The following is an 18,042-nucleotide window of genomic DNA, read 5'->3' as shown; positions in this document are numbered from 1 at the left end:
TGAGAGTTCTAGAGTAGAGTTACACGTGGGGAAGCATATGGGGGGATGGATTCACTCTGAAGGAGAGAAACTCCCTCTCTCTCTGTGTGCTTATTCTAAATTTTAATTGTATTCCTTCAGTGGCCTGTGTGTGTGAGTGTGTATGTGTGTGTGGGTGTGTGTGCAGTGCTCTGCCACGTAAAGCATATTTCAGCCTTCTAAATGTGGTTCCCATTACACGGCAGAGCATTTAGCCAAGACTCACTGTCTGCATCCCGTTCTCTCTCTCTCACTCTCACTTTCTTTTTCCTACATATGGCTGCACCTCCCTCTCTCTCTCTCTCTCTCTCTCTCTCTCTCTCTCTGTAATGGCTGAGATATAAATATCCCACAGGAGTAACCTCTCACATACACACTCACACATACTTACACACCACAGTAAGTGTTTTGAGGGCACATTCTTTTTTTTCCCCTTCAGTGTCTCCACTTTTTTTTGTGAATCACAGCTGCAGCCAGCTGAAACCACATTTCCAAAACTCATAATTCTCACTGAAACTCTTTAGTTGTGTTTGTTTTGAGCTGAGCAGTCATTGCTGAGGTGTTTTATAGACTTTGTCAATGTCTAGTGACCACCAAAAGCCATCTTTGGTGTCGTGTGGTAAAGTCATTGGTATCATTTTCCTGAAAATACTATACAGGAGTTCTGTATGGGACATATACTGGCTTTATGTCCTTTACCACGTGTTGGTAAATTCCTCCCTTTAGTCCAGGGACTTTGCAGTGCCCCGTCTTACACACGCAAAGTGGGGCACAGCACAACTTTCATTGGCCAATGCATTGTGTAAGTAACCAAAATACTTGCACCCATATGGGCGTGTAGGTCCTAAAATGAGCTGTGGATGTTGTTGGTGGGATGCTATTTTAACGCAGCAGAAAGTGTTTGCACCATTGAAAGAAACCTGCCTTAAATTTTGCTGTGTTTTCCTGCTTTTTAAAGGGCCTATTATTCAGACAGTAAGACACACTTACATATGGGGGTTCACAACATGCATACACTCGGCTTGTTGCACACACAGGGACGTGTAAAAGGGTTGCAGATGGGTGAAGAATTACATGGTTAATGAGGAAAATATAAGCTACACTGTGTAAAATGTGAACATAGCAGAGTTCAGTGCAGAGCTGCCGTCTGACTCCACATTAAGAGAGACGCTGTGTGCTTTTGCACACAAGAAGCAGCTTAACTTCATTGATTATTTTCTGATTAAGTTCTGTTCTGTTCTGTCAACTTCAGCTTTTGGTTTTGCTGCTTTAGTGTCCAACAGTATTTGCTGCAGTGACAGTACTGCTCTGATTGGATTACTCTCAGAGGAAAACTGCTTGCTTCCCCTGTTCGCCCAATCGGCCATGTAAATATCCGTGTGTATGGTGCAGGTGTATCTCGCTTTTAAAGGGAATTAGAGATGACACTGATTGGTTTAATTCATGTTGCACCCAAACACACCTATGATTAATTAAAGGACATAATAGAACCCCTTTGCCTGTAACATCTGACTTTGTGCCCAGATTATGTGCCATTTAATTAGCAAAAGTTGTTAGACATGCCTTAAATTTATGAGCACCATGCATTTTAGAGCATGCACTATAGATTGTTTCATAAGGCCCTTGTATCTAAATAGGGCAACTTGATGCTACATCTTGTGCAGAGGAAAAGCATTGTTGTAATGAGCCCTAGCACATCAAGTCATCAATATTAACTCTGTGTATCTGGTTAATGACATCTATTTCACCAGATTTGGTGCACATGCTCTCGGGGCAAGTATTAACCAAGATCTGAAATGTCATAATGATGGGTGTATGTGGGCGTGGCCCAGTTAGTATTCCATACTGTATTATGAATTTGTTCAGATTACAGTGACCTGAAAAAGATGAACATAGCACCATAACTGGAAATGAGGTTCTAATTCTTCATATAAAATTTGATCCCAATTGGCAAGATGGCGGTGCTATAACTGACAGCCAAACTCCTTCTCGAGACAATTTAAACCAGCCTGCGTGACTTTGCACAGGTTTGTGAAACCTGAAACCTGGTCATTACCACTTGCGGCCTTGTTTTTGGCAATTGAGCTACCTCGTTCCTTTTGCTGAGAAAAGGCCTAAGCCCACAAATTGCAGCTATAAGTAAAGTGTTCTTGTTATCTCAATATGCAAATAAGGGAGGCAGACCTAGAAGTTGGTGAGCTTATCAACAGATAGGATGTGTCCAAGGTGAAGGGAAGTGACACCCCTGTATGGGCTCTACTCATTTTTAGAGAAAGTTTGTTGCTTATTAATAGGCAACATAAGACATAGAGAAGCAGAGTTAGATTACCTTTCAAGTTGTGTTGATGGATTTTTTTTTCCAAAGACTGTTGCCAAACTGAACAGATGTCATTTGCACCTGGTGGAGATCAAACAACAACCCAAACCAGACCACTCCCATGACTCAATGTCTGCCACATATTAATTTTGGATTTGTACCTGGAAAAAGATGGTCATTAGGCCTTGGCATTTACAACAAACACGGGCTCCCTAAGTCATGAAAGGAAAGGGTCACATGTCTAAAAAAAGGCAGCTGTAGGTATCTATAGGCTAATTTAAACTAACTAACCAGACTAACATTGTCTTAGGTCCCTTGTGAGTCTCTAATGTTACCATACAAGCTCTCCATATTTTTCCTTTGCAGAGGAGGAACTTGTCTATATGAAATAGCAAGAAGAGGTGGCATTGCATCATCTGTCAACCTTCTGGGTGGATGTTTATTAAGAATATGGTTAAACCGCACAGATTTACATCTAGCTGAGAGTGGACTTTAATGAGACAGACTACTTCCAGACGTGGCACATCTTCCGTATACATAAAAATAAATTTGTCCTAGCAATCCTTCAGACTAACAGTATAATTTATTACTTTACTACATTTACTATATATAATTTGTTGTCCATTAGAAGGTAGCCAACTTTAAATGATTAATGTGAGTGCATCGGTTGTCTGTGATGTAATGTCCTTTGTAATCATATGGATAACCCTGCTCTCTTAGTGATGGATAAATTGGCTCCTGTTAGACAGTACAGGTCTCCAAGTATTTTTCCTCTCCATGGAGCAGACTACTGTGTAAATGTGTGAATGTGTGTGCAGTGAGAGAGTTTCAACGGAGTCAGGAGTCGGGGCTTTTTTTTTATTAAAGTATTGAATTAATTGTATGACAAATCAAATCTGCAGTGTGCACTGACAATGGTGAAATCTGTTTTTTTTTTTTTGTAAATATACAGTACAGTTGATGAATCAATCTATAGTAGAGTGCACTCAAAACATCTGATTGCCCATCATCTTTGTTGTAGTTTCTGTAAAAAAATAAAAATAAATAAAAGTTTAAATGACATAAATGGCTAAGGCGCTTCATAGTCAAGCATTGCTGGTTGCAATGAACAAAGATATCTAGTTTCAAGTCTTGCGATCTACATGGATGTACATAAAATATGAAATTTGTGTGAAAGTAGAGCCAAAGGAAATCTCAAGAGGTGTCCAAAATGGGAAAAAAGGTTCATCCTCTGGGGGGCACAAATGTGTTCTTGAAGTTCTGTGACAATCTTCTTTGGAACCTTTGATATCCACAGCAAACTTCACAGAAATACAGAAATACAGAAAGTTGTCATTCAAGTTGTCATTCACAAAATCATGGTCAGGTAGAAATTATGCCCTGTTGGTGACATCATCAAGAGATCAACAGCAATCCTATGAAATCCCATTGCAATCCAGTTCAATTTGAACAAAGTGTTGGACATAAAAGCCAAAAGCTCAATGAGGCTGTAACTGTACTCCATGCTGAGGTGATGTTAAACATGATTGCATGCTATCACAAAAGAAGAGCTGCAGTGTGTCCTACAAATTTTTAAATTTTGTATGATCACAAAGTCATTGGGGAAACATTATCTAGGACTAACAAATGCCTATACCAAATCTTATAAAAGTCTAGTGACTGGGGCTCCTGGTGGCTCAGTGGATAGAGCGTCGCCCCATGCACAGAGGCTCTGTCCTCGCCGCAGTGGCTGCTGGTTCAAGTCGGCCTCGGCCTTTTGCTGCATGTCTCCCTCTCTCTCTCTCCCCCTTTCACGCTCACACTGTCCTATCAATTGAAGGCAATAAAAGCCCAAAAAATAATCTTAAAAAAAAAAGAGTCTATTGACTAATTGCTGGATCATCAAGATCATGAGGTGTCATCCTTTGGGGATCCTGGATGTCTGTTCACAATTTTAATGGCTATCCATTCAAACGTGTTGACTTTTAAGTGTGGACCAAAGAGGAAATAAATAAATAATACTGCACACAATAGAATTTTTGAGGAACAATTGTGATGCTAGCAGAATATTGGTTGTGATTGAAATCCCCAATTATAGAATGTTGGATTGGTCTTATAATTTATAAAGTGATTCTCTTTTTCCATACAGGGTAACCAGGACACACCGGCACCCCCGGACCCATCCATGGCCCAGGCTTATCCATCAGCCCAGTTTGCCCCCCCTCCCCAGAACGGCATTCCAGCTGAGTTCACAGCTTCACACCCCCATCCACATCCACACTCCCACCCACATCCGCACCAGCACCCAGCAGCACCGCAGGACTACACCGGGGTCCAGGCCTCTGTCAGTGAGCATCCACTCAACATGTACCAGTCCTCACAGAGCCACAGTGACCAGAGCGGGACAGACTCCGGCAGTCAGGCAGTCACTGGCACAGCCACAGTAAGGCATCATGGGAAATGTCAATGTTTAAGTTGTTTCAGAATTTGATGTTACTGTGTGGTATCATTTTTTTCAAGACAGATCAAACCGTGTAACGACCAATAAAACCACAATGTCTATGCTTTACTTAATGGAAAGTCATGAGGGCTATATTGTATGTAAAACATTACTGGTTGCATTCAACATGCAACCAGTAATGTATGCTGACCACTAGGGATGCACGATAACTGTTTTTTAAAACCGATACCGATAACCGATAACTTTCAGCTCCTAAAGGCCAATACCGATAACCGATAACCGATAACACACACATATACCTAAGATCATGAAATCAATACTATGAACAAAACCAAAAACAGGGAGGGCCTCATTCATTGCCTTTTCCATATTACGAGCATTATCTCGTAAGACAACATGCACCATCTCCTTCTTAATATTCCACCACTGTAGCATAGCTTCAAAAGTCTGTTGAATCATTATACCTGTGTGTGATCCGGGCAGCTCCTGGGAGTGCAACACCGCTCTGTACATTTTAAAGTCTGTATTTATCCACTGCGCGGTCAGACTCATCATGCATACAGGGCTGACATCACAAGTCCATATATCCATGGTGAAGCTCATGTCTTTCATGTTGTTATCAATCAAAGTGTGAATACATTTGGCAATCGCATCATATTTAGCTGGAAGGCACACATCAGAAAAGTAGCGGCGGCTCGGCAATGTAAACCGTGGCTCCAAGTGATTAATCAGACGGGAAAAGCCTCTGTCCTCGACCAGGGTGAAGGGCTGGTCATCAAGCGCCATCATGTCCATGATTAAATCTTCAATAGCCTTAGCCCGTGGGTCATCTTTGGAAAACCTCTTGGATTTTTCGAAAGCCTCGCCGATGTGTCTAAGTTTAAGTTGCTAACGTTAGCGTCTTTAGCAGCCCGGGCGTCCTCTTTCAAAACTCCGTCGAAGCGGTGGTTATGTTTCAGGTGGCTGATCAGGTTTGAAGTATTAGTGCTAGTTCTCCCTCCTCATGGAACTCGCTTGGAACATTTGTTACAAGTAACCAGCGAACTGTCTTCTTCGGAAACTTTGAAGAAGTCCCACACAATCGACGCCATGTTCTTTGTTTTCGTAAGCACGCTGCTGCATGCTGCATTCAAGGTGTAACGTAAATTCCCCCGTTCCCTCGTTTGCTAGTCGTTCTTTTGACCTTTTTAAGTTCATATTTCTATTTTTTATGTATAACGTGGAAAAATAGTGCGGATATCAATTTAAGTCAGCAACTACCAAAATTATGACCGAGTTAACAAGTTGTTTTCTGACATGAGGGGGTATTCTTGATTTTTCCCAGTGAGAAAGAGATTTTCTGATTATGCCGACATCATGTGAACGCAGCATTCACTGCAGGCCATTCGGGTCTCATAGTGGGAGCGAGGCACTGCCGTGCTGACAAAAATATATATGTTATCGGGGCTTTTCGTCATGATATCGGACTTATCGGAATTACGTCATAATTTCCTGTTATCGGCCCGATAATTATCGGCCCGATAATTATCGGCCCGATAGTTATCGTGCACCCCTACTGACCAGCATTGTTAATATTCTTAGCCTCATGCAATCACAGTAGTGGTAGTGCAAAACTTGTATTTTTCTGCCACAGTGTCTTGATGCTGATACTACTACTACTACTACTACTACAAGTACTGCTACAATGCATTTGCAAATTTTAATACCCTCCAGAGAGGAGTTTAAAGACTTGGTGGAGGTATTTGTAAGGGTTTTAACTTTCATCCAGTTTTTATGCTAAACTTAAAGGTATTAGACCAGTCCATTAGCCATGTTTGCGGGCTCCTCTAAATCTGTCCTTACCGTATGCAAATGTATACTCTTATGTCTTTTTTACAAACATTTTGTTAGTTTTCAAATGTAAACATTGAAGTAAACATCAAGATAAATGTGGTGAGATAGGCATCAGCTCTGGTTCTGACCACATGGACAAGCAAGGCCATCTCTGCAATCATTTCTGCATCCATATCTATATTGGAAGAGGCACTGTGAGAAGTGCAGAGGAATTAAACACTGGCTGCAGTCCTGGACACATGGGTCTTCTTTGCCAAGCATCCTGCTAGCAAATGCACAGTTGTTGGATAATAAAGTGGATTACTTCTCGGCCGGCATCATCTTCCAACTCAATATCAGGAACACCAACATTTGGCTAAATCCTTTAATACCAGACAGCACCATTAAACCAGGTGACTCTTTTTTTTATATACATATCTGACAGAGCAAAGGACTCTGACAAGAAAAAAGGTGTGTGATTTATGGTACAAGTTATTAACAAACAAATGCAAGCTTCACTTTCTGCGAAGGGAATTCACATTGGTCATTATCATGGCAGTAATACCACCACAAGCGACTACAGAGGCTGCCCTGTGAGATCCCTGCAAAGACCAGAAATCATGGATTGCCGGACTTATCCAAGATGGCTTTAACACAGGCACTGTGGCCAGTCTGCAAACATGGACAATTAAAAAGCAGCAGCCTACAATGAGTAAAGGAGGAGAAAAGAGACTACCGGAAGAAATCTAAACCACAGTTCCAGGAGGGCAATCCCAGAATCATGTGGCAAGGTGTTGGAACTATGACATGTCCAGCCATGGAAAAACCAGGAACCAGTCGCCAGGGGGGCATTTTGAGTTATTAACAGATTCTGAAAGTGTAGTTTCTAAGCTTTCCAACGATGTCTAACACATGGAATTCTGAAAATATTTAAAGAAGATGTGGCCATTTGAATTTAGGCACTCCTAAAACCAGTTTTGTGAGACATCCAGCCTCAAAGTTTCTGAAAGATTCTCACCTACCTTTGGAGCAAGGTAACAGTGGCTGCTCATTTGCATCACATTTACATAAATCCAACCCCCTACCAGTCTAGCATGGGTGGGTTATTCACACATTATTCAAGCACATTATCAGGTTTGTGTGTTATACAAATTAATAGTAGATGCTCACAATTTCGATGTGTGTATCATTGCATTTCAAAATGATAATACTGAGCTAGCTAGCTAGATAACTTGAACATTAAAGAAACTCACAGTTGATTATTAAAAGATAGCTTATAGCATGACAAACAGTTTGTAAACCCTGTGTGTGACTTCGAATGAACATTAACGTAACGTAGATACCTTGGACGTTAATGAAAACTCACCCCATAATAAACTGAAAAGTATTCCTGCAGACTTCAATGCCTCCGATCAAATCAAAGTTTGGGGGTGCTTTCTTTTCGTCACAGGCTCCTTGGTGGATGTAGTCATTTCAGAAGTAATTACTTTACGCCTGTTCACCTCAAGGTGTCCATTAATTCTCATGTCCTGCTACTCTCTTTCGGCCTCTAAAGAATCCATCCGTATGTCGTACATAAGCTCTGGAAAAAGTTTGTGGCTATACGACTGTGTCCCAAGGAGAGCATTTTCCTCTCTTCTTCCGTAGCATTTTGCTCTTGTCGATTTCTTCAGTTTCATCTTCAAGTTCGGGTTCAGAATCAGAAGTGAGATTGGTGTAGCCATGACCAGAAGCATCTTCCTTCCTTTAGTTCTTCATTCAATGATGAAAACACACGCAGCTTCCACAAGTAGCATTAACAGTTACTAGCCTACTTTAAATGCAGGAGTGGCTGCTCAAGCAGCCATGTGGTTCCTCTTTAAGTGCAGCTGATTGACTGAAAAAAAGAAACAAAAGCACATGAAAAGCCAAAGAAAGCCAGTATGCTAATTTACTGCGGTATCACCACACTCCCAACTAGGATCCAGCTTTTCCTCTAAAACAACCTAAATTCAAATACAAAGTTTATGGTTTTAGGGCCCCAATACTATCATCTGAAGCATGGAATGGCTTCTTCGTGATTTCAACTTGCATATTCTGCAAAAAAAACCCAAAAAACGTAAAATCACTAATTAAAAACAAATCATCGATTTTTCTTTGTTTACACGACTTGTGCCGAGCCGACTTGTTGCTGGTTTACCTGTGGTGGCCCACATATAACGGGAATGTTTGGTAGTACCCAAAATTGCAGGGGGGTTCTATAAGAAGCTTTGATAAATGTGGTTCTTACAATAGATTTGAAACTTTTGAGATCATAAATAGTGTTGTGTTTTGAAAAGGCAGACCAGAACCTGCGGATGTAGAGGTTTTACACTGAGTTATGGTCAAAAGGTTGTAAGACATGGTCATTATATTTAGAGGTAAGGGTTTTTGAACTTGACCATGAGGTAAAGGGTTGTAGAATTGGATCACAAGGTAGAGGTCTGTGGAACTGAAATGTAAGGCATGTGCTTGTAGGACTCAATGCTGAGGTATATGGTTGTAGAACAGGATAATAAGGTACAGGTTTGTAGAGCTGGATCATGAGGAATGAGGTTGTGGGACTATGTGGTACAAGGTTGCATGACTATGAGGTACAGAGTTGTAGAACTGTATCATAAGGTACAGGGTTATAAAACTGGGTCATGGAGTACTATGTTGTAGGTTTGGGTCATGAGGTACAGGGCAGTAGGACTGGGTCATGAGGTACAGGGTTGTAGGACTGGGTCATGAGGTACAGGGTTGTAGGACTGGGTCATGAGGTACAGGGTTGTAGGACTTGATCATGAGATACAGAGTTGTAGAACTGGATCATGAGATACAGGGTTATAAGACTGGGTCATGAAGTACAAGATTGTAGGACTGGGTCATGAGGTACAGGGTTTTAGGACTGGATCATGAGGTACAGGGTTGTGCAACTGGATAATGATGGGATGCCTGAACTGGAAGTACATGGTTGAAGGAGTGGATCATTGCCTGGTGACATGAGATTCTAGAACTGGTGTAATGAATCTTAGGCGATTTTGGTCACTGGATATGATTTCTTGAATGTCTTACAGTTTGTTTATATTTCTAACAAATTCCATTACAGATTTTCTGGAGTCTACAGTTTTGTGGTCATTAGATCAAAAGCCATTTGTTAGACTTGCACAGAAGTTTCAATAATACTTGAGGAAATTTGCCCTGAATTTTAATGATGCTGGACAGTTTTATGATTCTTTGAATTGAGCAAGTGATAATGTTTCACTCCTGCAGCTTATTTCAACCACTGAAGTTTACTTTTTCAGTGTGTTTCTTGGTAGACCATTGTTATTTGACAAGTTTTATATGGGAGACATTTGCTTGCAAGTAGTTAAAGTAGTTTAGCCTTTCATAGTCAGCAACAGCACTGATATTATATATATATATATATATATATATATATATATATATATATATATATATATGCCCAATTAAAAAATAGTACACCACCAGTTACAAGGCAAATCAATCTTTCACTGTAGATTCAGGTGATGGTGAGCTCTACCCCAAGGCACTTATTATACCCTCGACTGTGTTTTTGTTTAGCTGTATGGCACAACTACAAAGCAGACCCTGCAGTGTTATTTTCTGAGTGTTATCTGATTATCACTTCAGCACTTCAGCTCTCCAAAGACAATTGTTAGAGATCTCTGGGGGGCATTTTTCAGGCACTGTTTTAATAGAATTCATGTGATTTTTAAAGCCACGTATATGAGTACAGCCTCACAGGCGACAAAACTCCTGCTTGTCAATTGTTCTCTGGATTTACCAGTTCTTTTTCATAAATATTTATCACACCATTGGCCTTAAGTGTCATAAAGATGGGTGCTATTTTGCATAGTAATAATGTGCTCTCTCTGAACTGCAAAAATGCTTACTTTTCTTTTTCTATCTTGGCTGGACTTTTTAAAATTAATAATATTATTTGAATCAAAGATTTAGCTGCACCGACAAATGAATGAGTCTATGGGTTTTTTGAATGGGTCTTCTGTAAAATGCCCTAAATAAGGTTAACACAGGCTAAAGATATTTAGACGTTTCGTTCTGCAACATAAAATATGCCCGCTTAAACCTGATTTTTGAACTTTTAAGGTTTTACTCATCTTAAAAAAGGTGGTTGCTAACAAGTGGCTAAATGGGACTACAGTGTTTGTCAGGGACGTTAGACGTCAGCACAGTGGACTCATTAAACCCACTTGTCCACCGTTACAGCTTTACAGACTCACACTCGAACTTGTACATTTATCTGTTTATAATATCTTTCGATCATGTTTTAACGTGTTTTTACAGTGTTTGTAGTGGTGACGTTTAACACATGCAACCGTGATGTAGTTCATGTATAGCCTAACAATAGCTTTTTGCTTCTGGTGATTTCAGTTACGTTTCAAAACTCACAAAAGTGGTGCTCGTCTGTGAAGATTATCATGCTGAACAAAGCGTGTAAGTCTCATATACTTGTGTTTGTCACAGAGCTTATTTTTGGCAATAACTGAAAATCCCATTCAAAAATCCCATCAGGTTTTTGACGAGGGAACCAGTGAGACATTCCCCTTTAAAAAACAAACAAAAAAAATGTGAATTACTCGTGCAGATATTTAAAAGCATGTCTGTAGTGAGAAAGACATACTGTAAAGACCATCTTGTGATAGCTTCACACAATTTACAATGCCTATTTGCAACTTGAAACAAATGAGCATGGGGCTTAAGTCCTACCTTCTGACTTCCTGGGCCACAACGTAGTCTGGTGTCAAGAGCGTAGATGTGGAACTGAAGCTGTTAATGGTTTCCCTGTTGAAATTGACTTTCTAATGGAAAGGTAAAGCAGTTAAAATACTCTCAATATAGTGTACACCTAAAATAACCATTTCTTTTGCTGAAATTGGCCTACATTTTGTTACTGACCCCTCCTCAGCAGTGTGTTGCTTAGCTTTCGTGTTAGACTTTGTAATGCTTCTCCAACGGACATCTACTATTGTAATACACTGAATATGGTTAAATAACTCATACTACCCCATTTCAGACAATCTGAGCTTTCCCTTTAAGCTCATCGCTGTGAGAAAATAAAGTGAAAGTATTAATGTGAGGGGGACATGTCCCCCATCCTGGCTCCAAATGGCTTAAAATGTAATAATTAATTTGATGCAGTGGTAGAGAGAAGTTGCATGAATAACAGCATTATGTCACAGAATACCAACAACACTCGACTCCACCTGAAAGTACTACAGCCAAATTGTTGAGTGTAATGTTAGTTGTTACAGTTTGATAAAATAAACTTTAAATAAACTTTTCCAGCTCTCCATTTCATCTTGCAAACATTCCTAATCTGCTTTATCAGAACTGCAGTTCTTGTTTATGTGCTGGGTGCTGAGAGTGCTGTGTGATGATTTTTTAGCCACAACCCCCGAGCTGTTCCACCCGAGGAAAGAGTGAGAGACAGAAAGCATGTTGGCAGCAACAAGACAGCATACTGTACATCTGGAAGTCTCATCAGCTCTCCCTCCTAGTCAGTGTGTGTGCCGCACTCACTCCTCCCCCCACATCATCAAACCTCCCTCTCACTGCATTACTTCTCTCTGCTTTTCCTCATCCCCTCAGCCACGTCTACTCTGTGTTTCTCTGAATGCAGCTGTTTGCCCCAACAGTGAATTTCATTGCTAAATAACATTAAAAGCAAAAATAACTGAGTTTGTGTATGGAAAACATAGTCTATAATTTAGACTATGGGTATCCTATTGCGTCTTCTGTTGACGCTCCAGAACCGCAACCAACGTGGGGATTTTAACAAAAGCACATGGTTAGATTTGGCAACAAAAGCATGTGGCAACCAATTCCGGGACTTCAATAGAAGCACATGGATAGGATTAGGCTACAAAGGCAGGTGTGGTTAGGTTTAGACATGGTTAAGTTTAGGAAAACAAATTATAGTTTGGCTCAACATTCATACAGGAAGTGAACATCAGGCTTCCGGGTGAAAGTTAAGAGTTTGTTCAACCCATCCACTACCCTCACACTCCTTATTTCATATCCTGTCCTGAACCTGTTGCGTCTACATCATACACTGCTGCATGGCATCAGGTTGAAATGCAGCCAGTAACGACATAATATAGTTCTTCTATATGGTGGGCAGGAGGGGCAGGAGGGGCAGTAGGTGGGTCCAACAAGCCCCAGACTTTGATGCTGGAGTCCTGTGTTTACTTTCTGTCTGAATGTGATGTTTTGTTTTGTTTTTTTCGGACACCTTATGATTGGCCCTTTTCCTAAATCTAACCATTCACACCAGCATGTGTGTTTTTTGACATTGAGATGTTGGTTGCCATGTGCTTCTGTTGCTTAAACATAACCACGTACAGCATAATCCCACCATGTGCTTGTGAACCAGAAGGATACCTAGAGCGTAATATGTAGACGTGGAAGTCCACTGCAAAATGGCAATATGATGACTTGGGATGAGAATGTGTTGCCCCTGCACACAGTTTCTGTTATTAGGTAATGCAGTTGCAGTTTTTGGTATTTAGTTGTATTTTCAGTATTTGCAGCAAAATAATTGTCAGACTGGTGACAATGTTCCCTCAGTTTGTATGTGTTTTTCTATTTACATGCAATTTTCTTAATTTGCAGTAGCTGTCAGAGCCATCATTACCAAACCATCTTGGCCTTTCATAGATATATTCATGTAGACAGGGTTTTCAGAGTTCCACTTTACAGTTTGGCCAACTCACAGAATTAATTTAAGTAGCCACAGCTGAGTAAATGTGTCATTTTAGCCAGTGACAGATGCTAAATAATAACAAATTATAGCCCACTAAAAATCATAGCTTTAGTAATTTGAAAAATTGCAATCAGCCTGATATTGACATTGGTTGTTCATTGGACTCCACCACTGACTGTAACAATATTGGACATGAATGGCAGTTTATAAAAAGCACATAGAATTTAGCATAGTGTGCTGTAGATATTTTTGGATGTGGTATTTGATTTTGAATATGACTCACTGTTTGAAAAAAATGTTTCACACTGAGCACATTTTGTTATCAAAGTAATGAAAAAACAGAATACCCCTGTGCTTGCTGCATTACAAATGTCTAGAGAAAGTTAACTCAATATCTGAAAAGATTATGACAAATTTTAAAAACCTGCAAATGGATGGACTTATTTGCATAATGTTTTGTGGCTGGAGATTGAAATCAGCGTCTCTTCTTCAGTCTCTCTATTCTGAGTAGTGTGAGTGTGGGTGCTGTGTATGCATCCAGAAAGAATGACCTCATCTGGTCGGAGTGTTTATAGAGCAACGTCAACCTCCTCTCCCCTCACTGTGAGCCCCACATGTGGGCAGTGAAAGAGGGGTAGGATGGGGTGCAGCTGATAGGAGAGAGAGAAACTGGATTTTTACATACTTCTAATCATTAAAATACATGTATAGGTCAAAGTGCGTCATGTGTTTCCATCCAGACATACTGCACTGTATTTTGTATTAAACGCAAAGTGAAACAATGGGGCTGGTGTAAAGTCTGGAGAAAAAAAAGGTAATGAGAAAGTACATTTTGTCTTTGTTGGAGACTGAAATTCTTCCATAACAACATGTATTTCTACCCTTTCTGGCATTATGATACATCTGCATTTTGCCACTTATAAGAGAATACCAGTCAACTGACTGCTAATCTGCTAAAAAAAAAGATCCATGCTCCCCAAAATATAAAATCTTGCCAGTTTTGGACTGGAAAAAAAAAAAAAAAATTCACACCTTGATCCATGGATTTCCTGAAATTGACCCACTGATGCTTTAAAGGAGAAATATCCATGATGTAACTCTTGTGGCACTCTAAGAACAAACATTGTCAGCCCCGTTAGTGGCTAGGCATGGGAATTACTACTAGTGTATGTGATTTGGATGTCAAGATTCACTTATCACAATCAACAAATAATTACTGCCCAACCTCCCAGAAGTGTAAACTTTTGCATTATTTTTTGCTATTTAAATTGGGCAAAATAGAGTGCCCCAGTGCTGATGTATTTCTGTAAGCCAACACGAAGTATTGGCCTGATTTCCGCATCAAAAAGTCTATGGGATTTTTTCCATTGAAATTGTGATAATCCTCACAAATGAACACCACTTTTAGGATTTTTGAGGCCTAAATGCAATCAGCATAAGTAAAAAGCTAACGTTAGGCTTTAAACGAACTACACCACAGTGCCATCACAATGAGGTTGTAAGCACTGTGTGGCATGATGATGTTCTAAAGTCTCATTTTGCCACTAATTTGCAACTGCCTTTTGTCAGAAATCTAAAAAGCTTGAAACTTCACAATTGCCGTATTTACGGACACATTTCATGCTTGGTAGTGTTAAACACTGACCTTATTTCAAGCATCTTTTCAAAAACCCTTTAAAAAAAAAAAACTGACTTAGAGAAGAGGGAGCTGGGGTTGCTGAAAAGCAACATCATTTCTGGGTTTCAGGACTTATTATCAGGGCAGTCTATCATGTTTCATTGTAGAGCTATGTATTGCTTTGCCCAGTGCCTCCTTGCTCCAGTGTTGCTCTTTTTGGGTTTAGCGTGAATAGTTCAGAGACAACTGCTGCAAGAATGTGAGCTCTGTGCCCTGGACAGACGCCCCTCCACACACACATGCACACTGACAGGGCTAACTGTTGGCATTACATGGATAACATTACCTAAATGTAATACATGGGTTTAACAACAAAGCTGATCCGTTTCTGTGTTGGTGTGGGTTTTTGGGATCATTTGCTGGCTAAGTATTGGATGGATGGTAGCTGTTGCTGCTCTGTAACCAGGCAGATGTTGAATTGACCAGGATAACAGTGGCTCTGAGACAATCAGAGGGAGAGCAGGTCGTCCTTTAATTGGAAGGTCAATGGTTCGATCCCCCGGCAACATGTGAAAGTATCTTTGGGCAAGATACTGAACCCCCAATTGCTCCCGATGCTTCGTCATCGGGGTGCATATGAATGGTTACTGAGTAGCAGGATGCACCTTGTACGGTAGCCTCGGCCACCAGTGTGTGTGAATGGGTGTGTGAATGGGTGAATGTGATATGTAGTGTGAAAGCGCTTTGAGTATTCAAAAGATTAGAAAAGCACCATACAAGTACAGTCCATTTACCATTCCTACAGTGCTGCATCGAGCATTTGTAACAGCTGCAACATGAAGTTTGTTTATTTTCTTTATGTTAAACTTGTTTTCTGCTGTTGGCCAATTTTCATTCCCACTGATGTATGGGAAATGTATCTTTTTCATTTTCAGATGCGATCAGTGTTTTGGTTTAATGCATAACCATGCAAACCAGTGTCTTCAAGTCAAATGCTTCCATAATTGCTACTAGTAACCTAGTAGGTGAAGATATTAAACACAGCTGTGTATATATTAAAAAGTGATAAAAGTAAGATCTGTTTGTTCAAAACCTGCCTTCACTATGAGCAACCGCAACGCTGAGTCATGTTGACACAGTCACCATTTATACCAAAAGACTGGTTGCTTTGAAAAGGTGATGATCCTTTTGGAATTCTGTCAAACTTGAATTAGCTTTTGGCATACTGATTCTGACAACTTCTATTTTGATGCTGGTAACAGTTTTAATTCAATGCTTAAAGCTCACTTACTTGTTTAATAACATCGGCTGTAAAAGTGTCTTGTTGACAAAAAAAAAATCCTAATGCAAGCTCCATTTACTACAAAAGTTGATATATTGTGTAATCTGTCAGCCCGTTCTTGTTCCGAAATCGTAAAATGTAACCACTTTTGCATTGATTTGGCGTAGATTCGCGACACCAAAATCCATCTTTTAAAGCTGTATGAAATGCCATTGGATCTATCACATATTGTGTCCACATGGTACGCTGCTAGCTGCTGTCAGGTTGAAACTTGTTATGTGAGGAGCATGAAAGTCCTTTTAAGGGGCAGGTGTGAGGGGTGGTGGATGAATTTAACAAACCCAGATCTTCATGGGAGTTTGGTAATTGATGTCTGAATATGATGTTTCTCTCCACATGGTAGCCCTAACCCTTACCATATGCCTCTTTTGCCATTACTAAGCATCCGTGCAACCATGTCCATTTGTTGACATCCCGCCGTTGGTTGCTATGTGAAGTGTTGCCTAAACATGCAGCAAAACAAAAACACAAGGTAGCAGCATCGGGGAATGTAAACAACAGAAGTAGAAAGATACTTAGTGTGTAATATGTAGACAACAAAGTCCACTGCAAAGTGGCAATATGTGACGACTTGGGATGAGAATGTGTTCAATATGTCTGATATGCTAATATAATTATGTAACTTGCAAAGATCATTGAATCATCTAAAAGCTAAATCTCTGTCGTAGTTTTCTTTCTGCTTTTCTTCCGTTTTTTTTTTATTGTCTCTTCTCTAAGAACCTGATGTTAGCCATCATTTCTGTTTGTACCTCCAATATGTCTATAACCATGATATAATCAGCCTGGCCTCGCCTCACGTATTCTGATGCCAAAAGGGATGAGATGAGATGCTTTGTCTCACTGTTTGTTTTATTTCTTCACCGCGAGTGTAGGCGGATGTCGCGGACAGCAAGGAGCTCTCCACAGATGGCAATCGCTGCTCTGTGTGTGTGTGTGTGTGTGTGTGTGTGTGTACACTCCTTTCCATATGTGCTAGTATATACCTAGGCGTGCATGGAAGACTTACAGTCTGCTGGCCTTATGCTGCTTCGTTTTAAGATCACACACCCACACAAACACACACATATACACATACACTTGCAGGCTTTATTTTTAGCTAGCTTGAAGCCTGGGACTGTTTGTATGCAGAAAAAGAGGGCGAAGAAATGGAAGCCATTGCCTTTCATGTAGGATCGTGATTTTTGTATGTTACATGTGGGTATGACAGTGGTGTCCATGTTCAGCAATTTATTCAAGCTGAGAATCATGGAAACATGATCACTAGCAACACCTGTCACATTTATGTCACAAGTTGCAATGACTCAATCAACACCTCTCTGACACAAGACTGTGTCAGAGATGTGTCCCTTTAATTAAATTGTTATTTTTTGAAGCCAGATTTTGGTCTTTTGTATTGGATTGCATTAAAGCAAGAATCCTCACCTTGCTTTGCTCAGGGGCCACTTTTGCAAAATGAAGGAGACCAGGGGCCAGTCTCAGCAGCCCCATTAATGTTTCTGGGCATTAGGGACATTTGTAGGATTTTTAAGATGTTTCTATAAATGTATTCATTTATTTTTAGGATTTTAGGACATTTTAACATTTTTTAAAGATGTTTCTAAGATTTTAGGACATTTCCAGGATTTTGAGACTTTTCTAGCATTTAAGGACATTTCCAGGATCTTAGGACAGTTCTAGGAGTTTAGGGTATTTCTAGGAATTTTACACATTACTTGCATTTTAGGACATTTCTAAGATTTTAGGAAGT

At 40.2% G+C, this 18,042-nt stretch overlaps 1 protein-coding gene across 8 annotated transcripts in view; it reads left to right on the top strand.

Moving 5' to 3' along the window:
• The window catches only part of rbfox1 (RNA binding fox-1 homolog 1), a 338,256-nt gene that overhangs the window by 264,885 nt on the left and 55,329 nt on the right, over positions 1-18,042 (top strand). For all 8 annotated transcript variants that reach the window (XM_042505386.2, XM_088091126.1, XM_088091127.1 and 5 more), the window contains one exon: positions 4,464-4,757. In XM_042505386.2, coding sequence (XP_042361320.1) covers positions 4,464-4,757 — 294 coding nt within the window. The remainder of the gene's footprint in view (positions 1-4,463; positions 4,758-18,042) is intronic.

Source organism: Plectropomus leopardus, chromosome 18, assembly GCF_026936395.1.
Source record: "Plectropomus leopardus strain MGB_pleo_1.0 chromosome 18, ASM2693639v1, whole genome shotgun sequence".
Classification (NCBI taxonomy): Eukaryota; Metazoa; Chordata; class Actinopteri; order Perciformes; family Serranidae; genus Plectropomus; species Plectropomus leopardus.
This window is presented reverse-complemented; position numbering and strand designations above follow the sequence as displayed.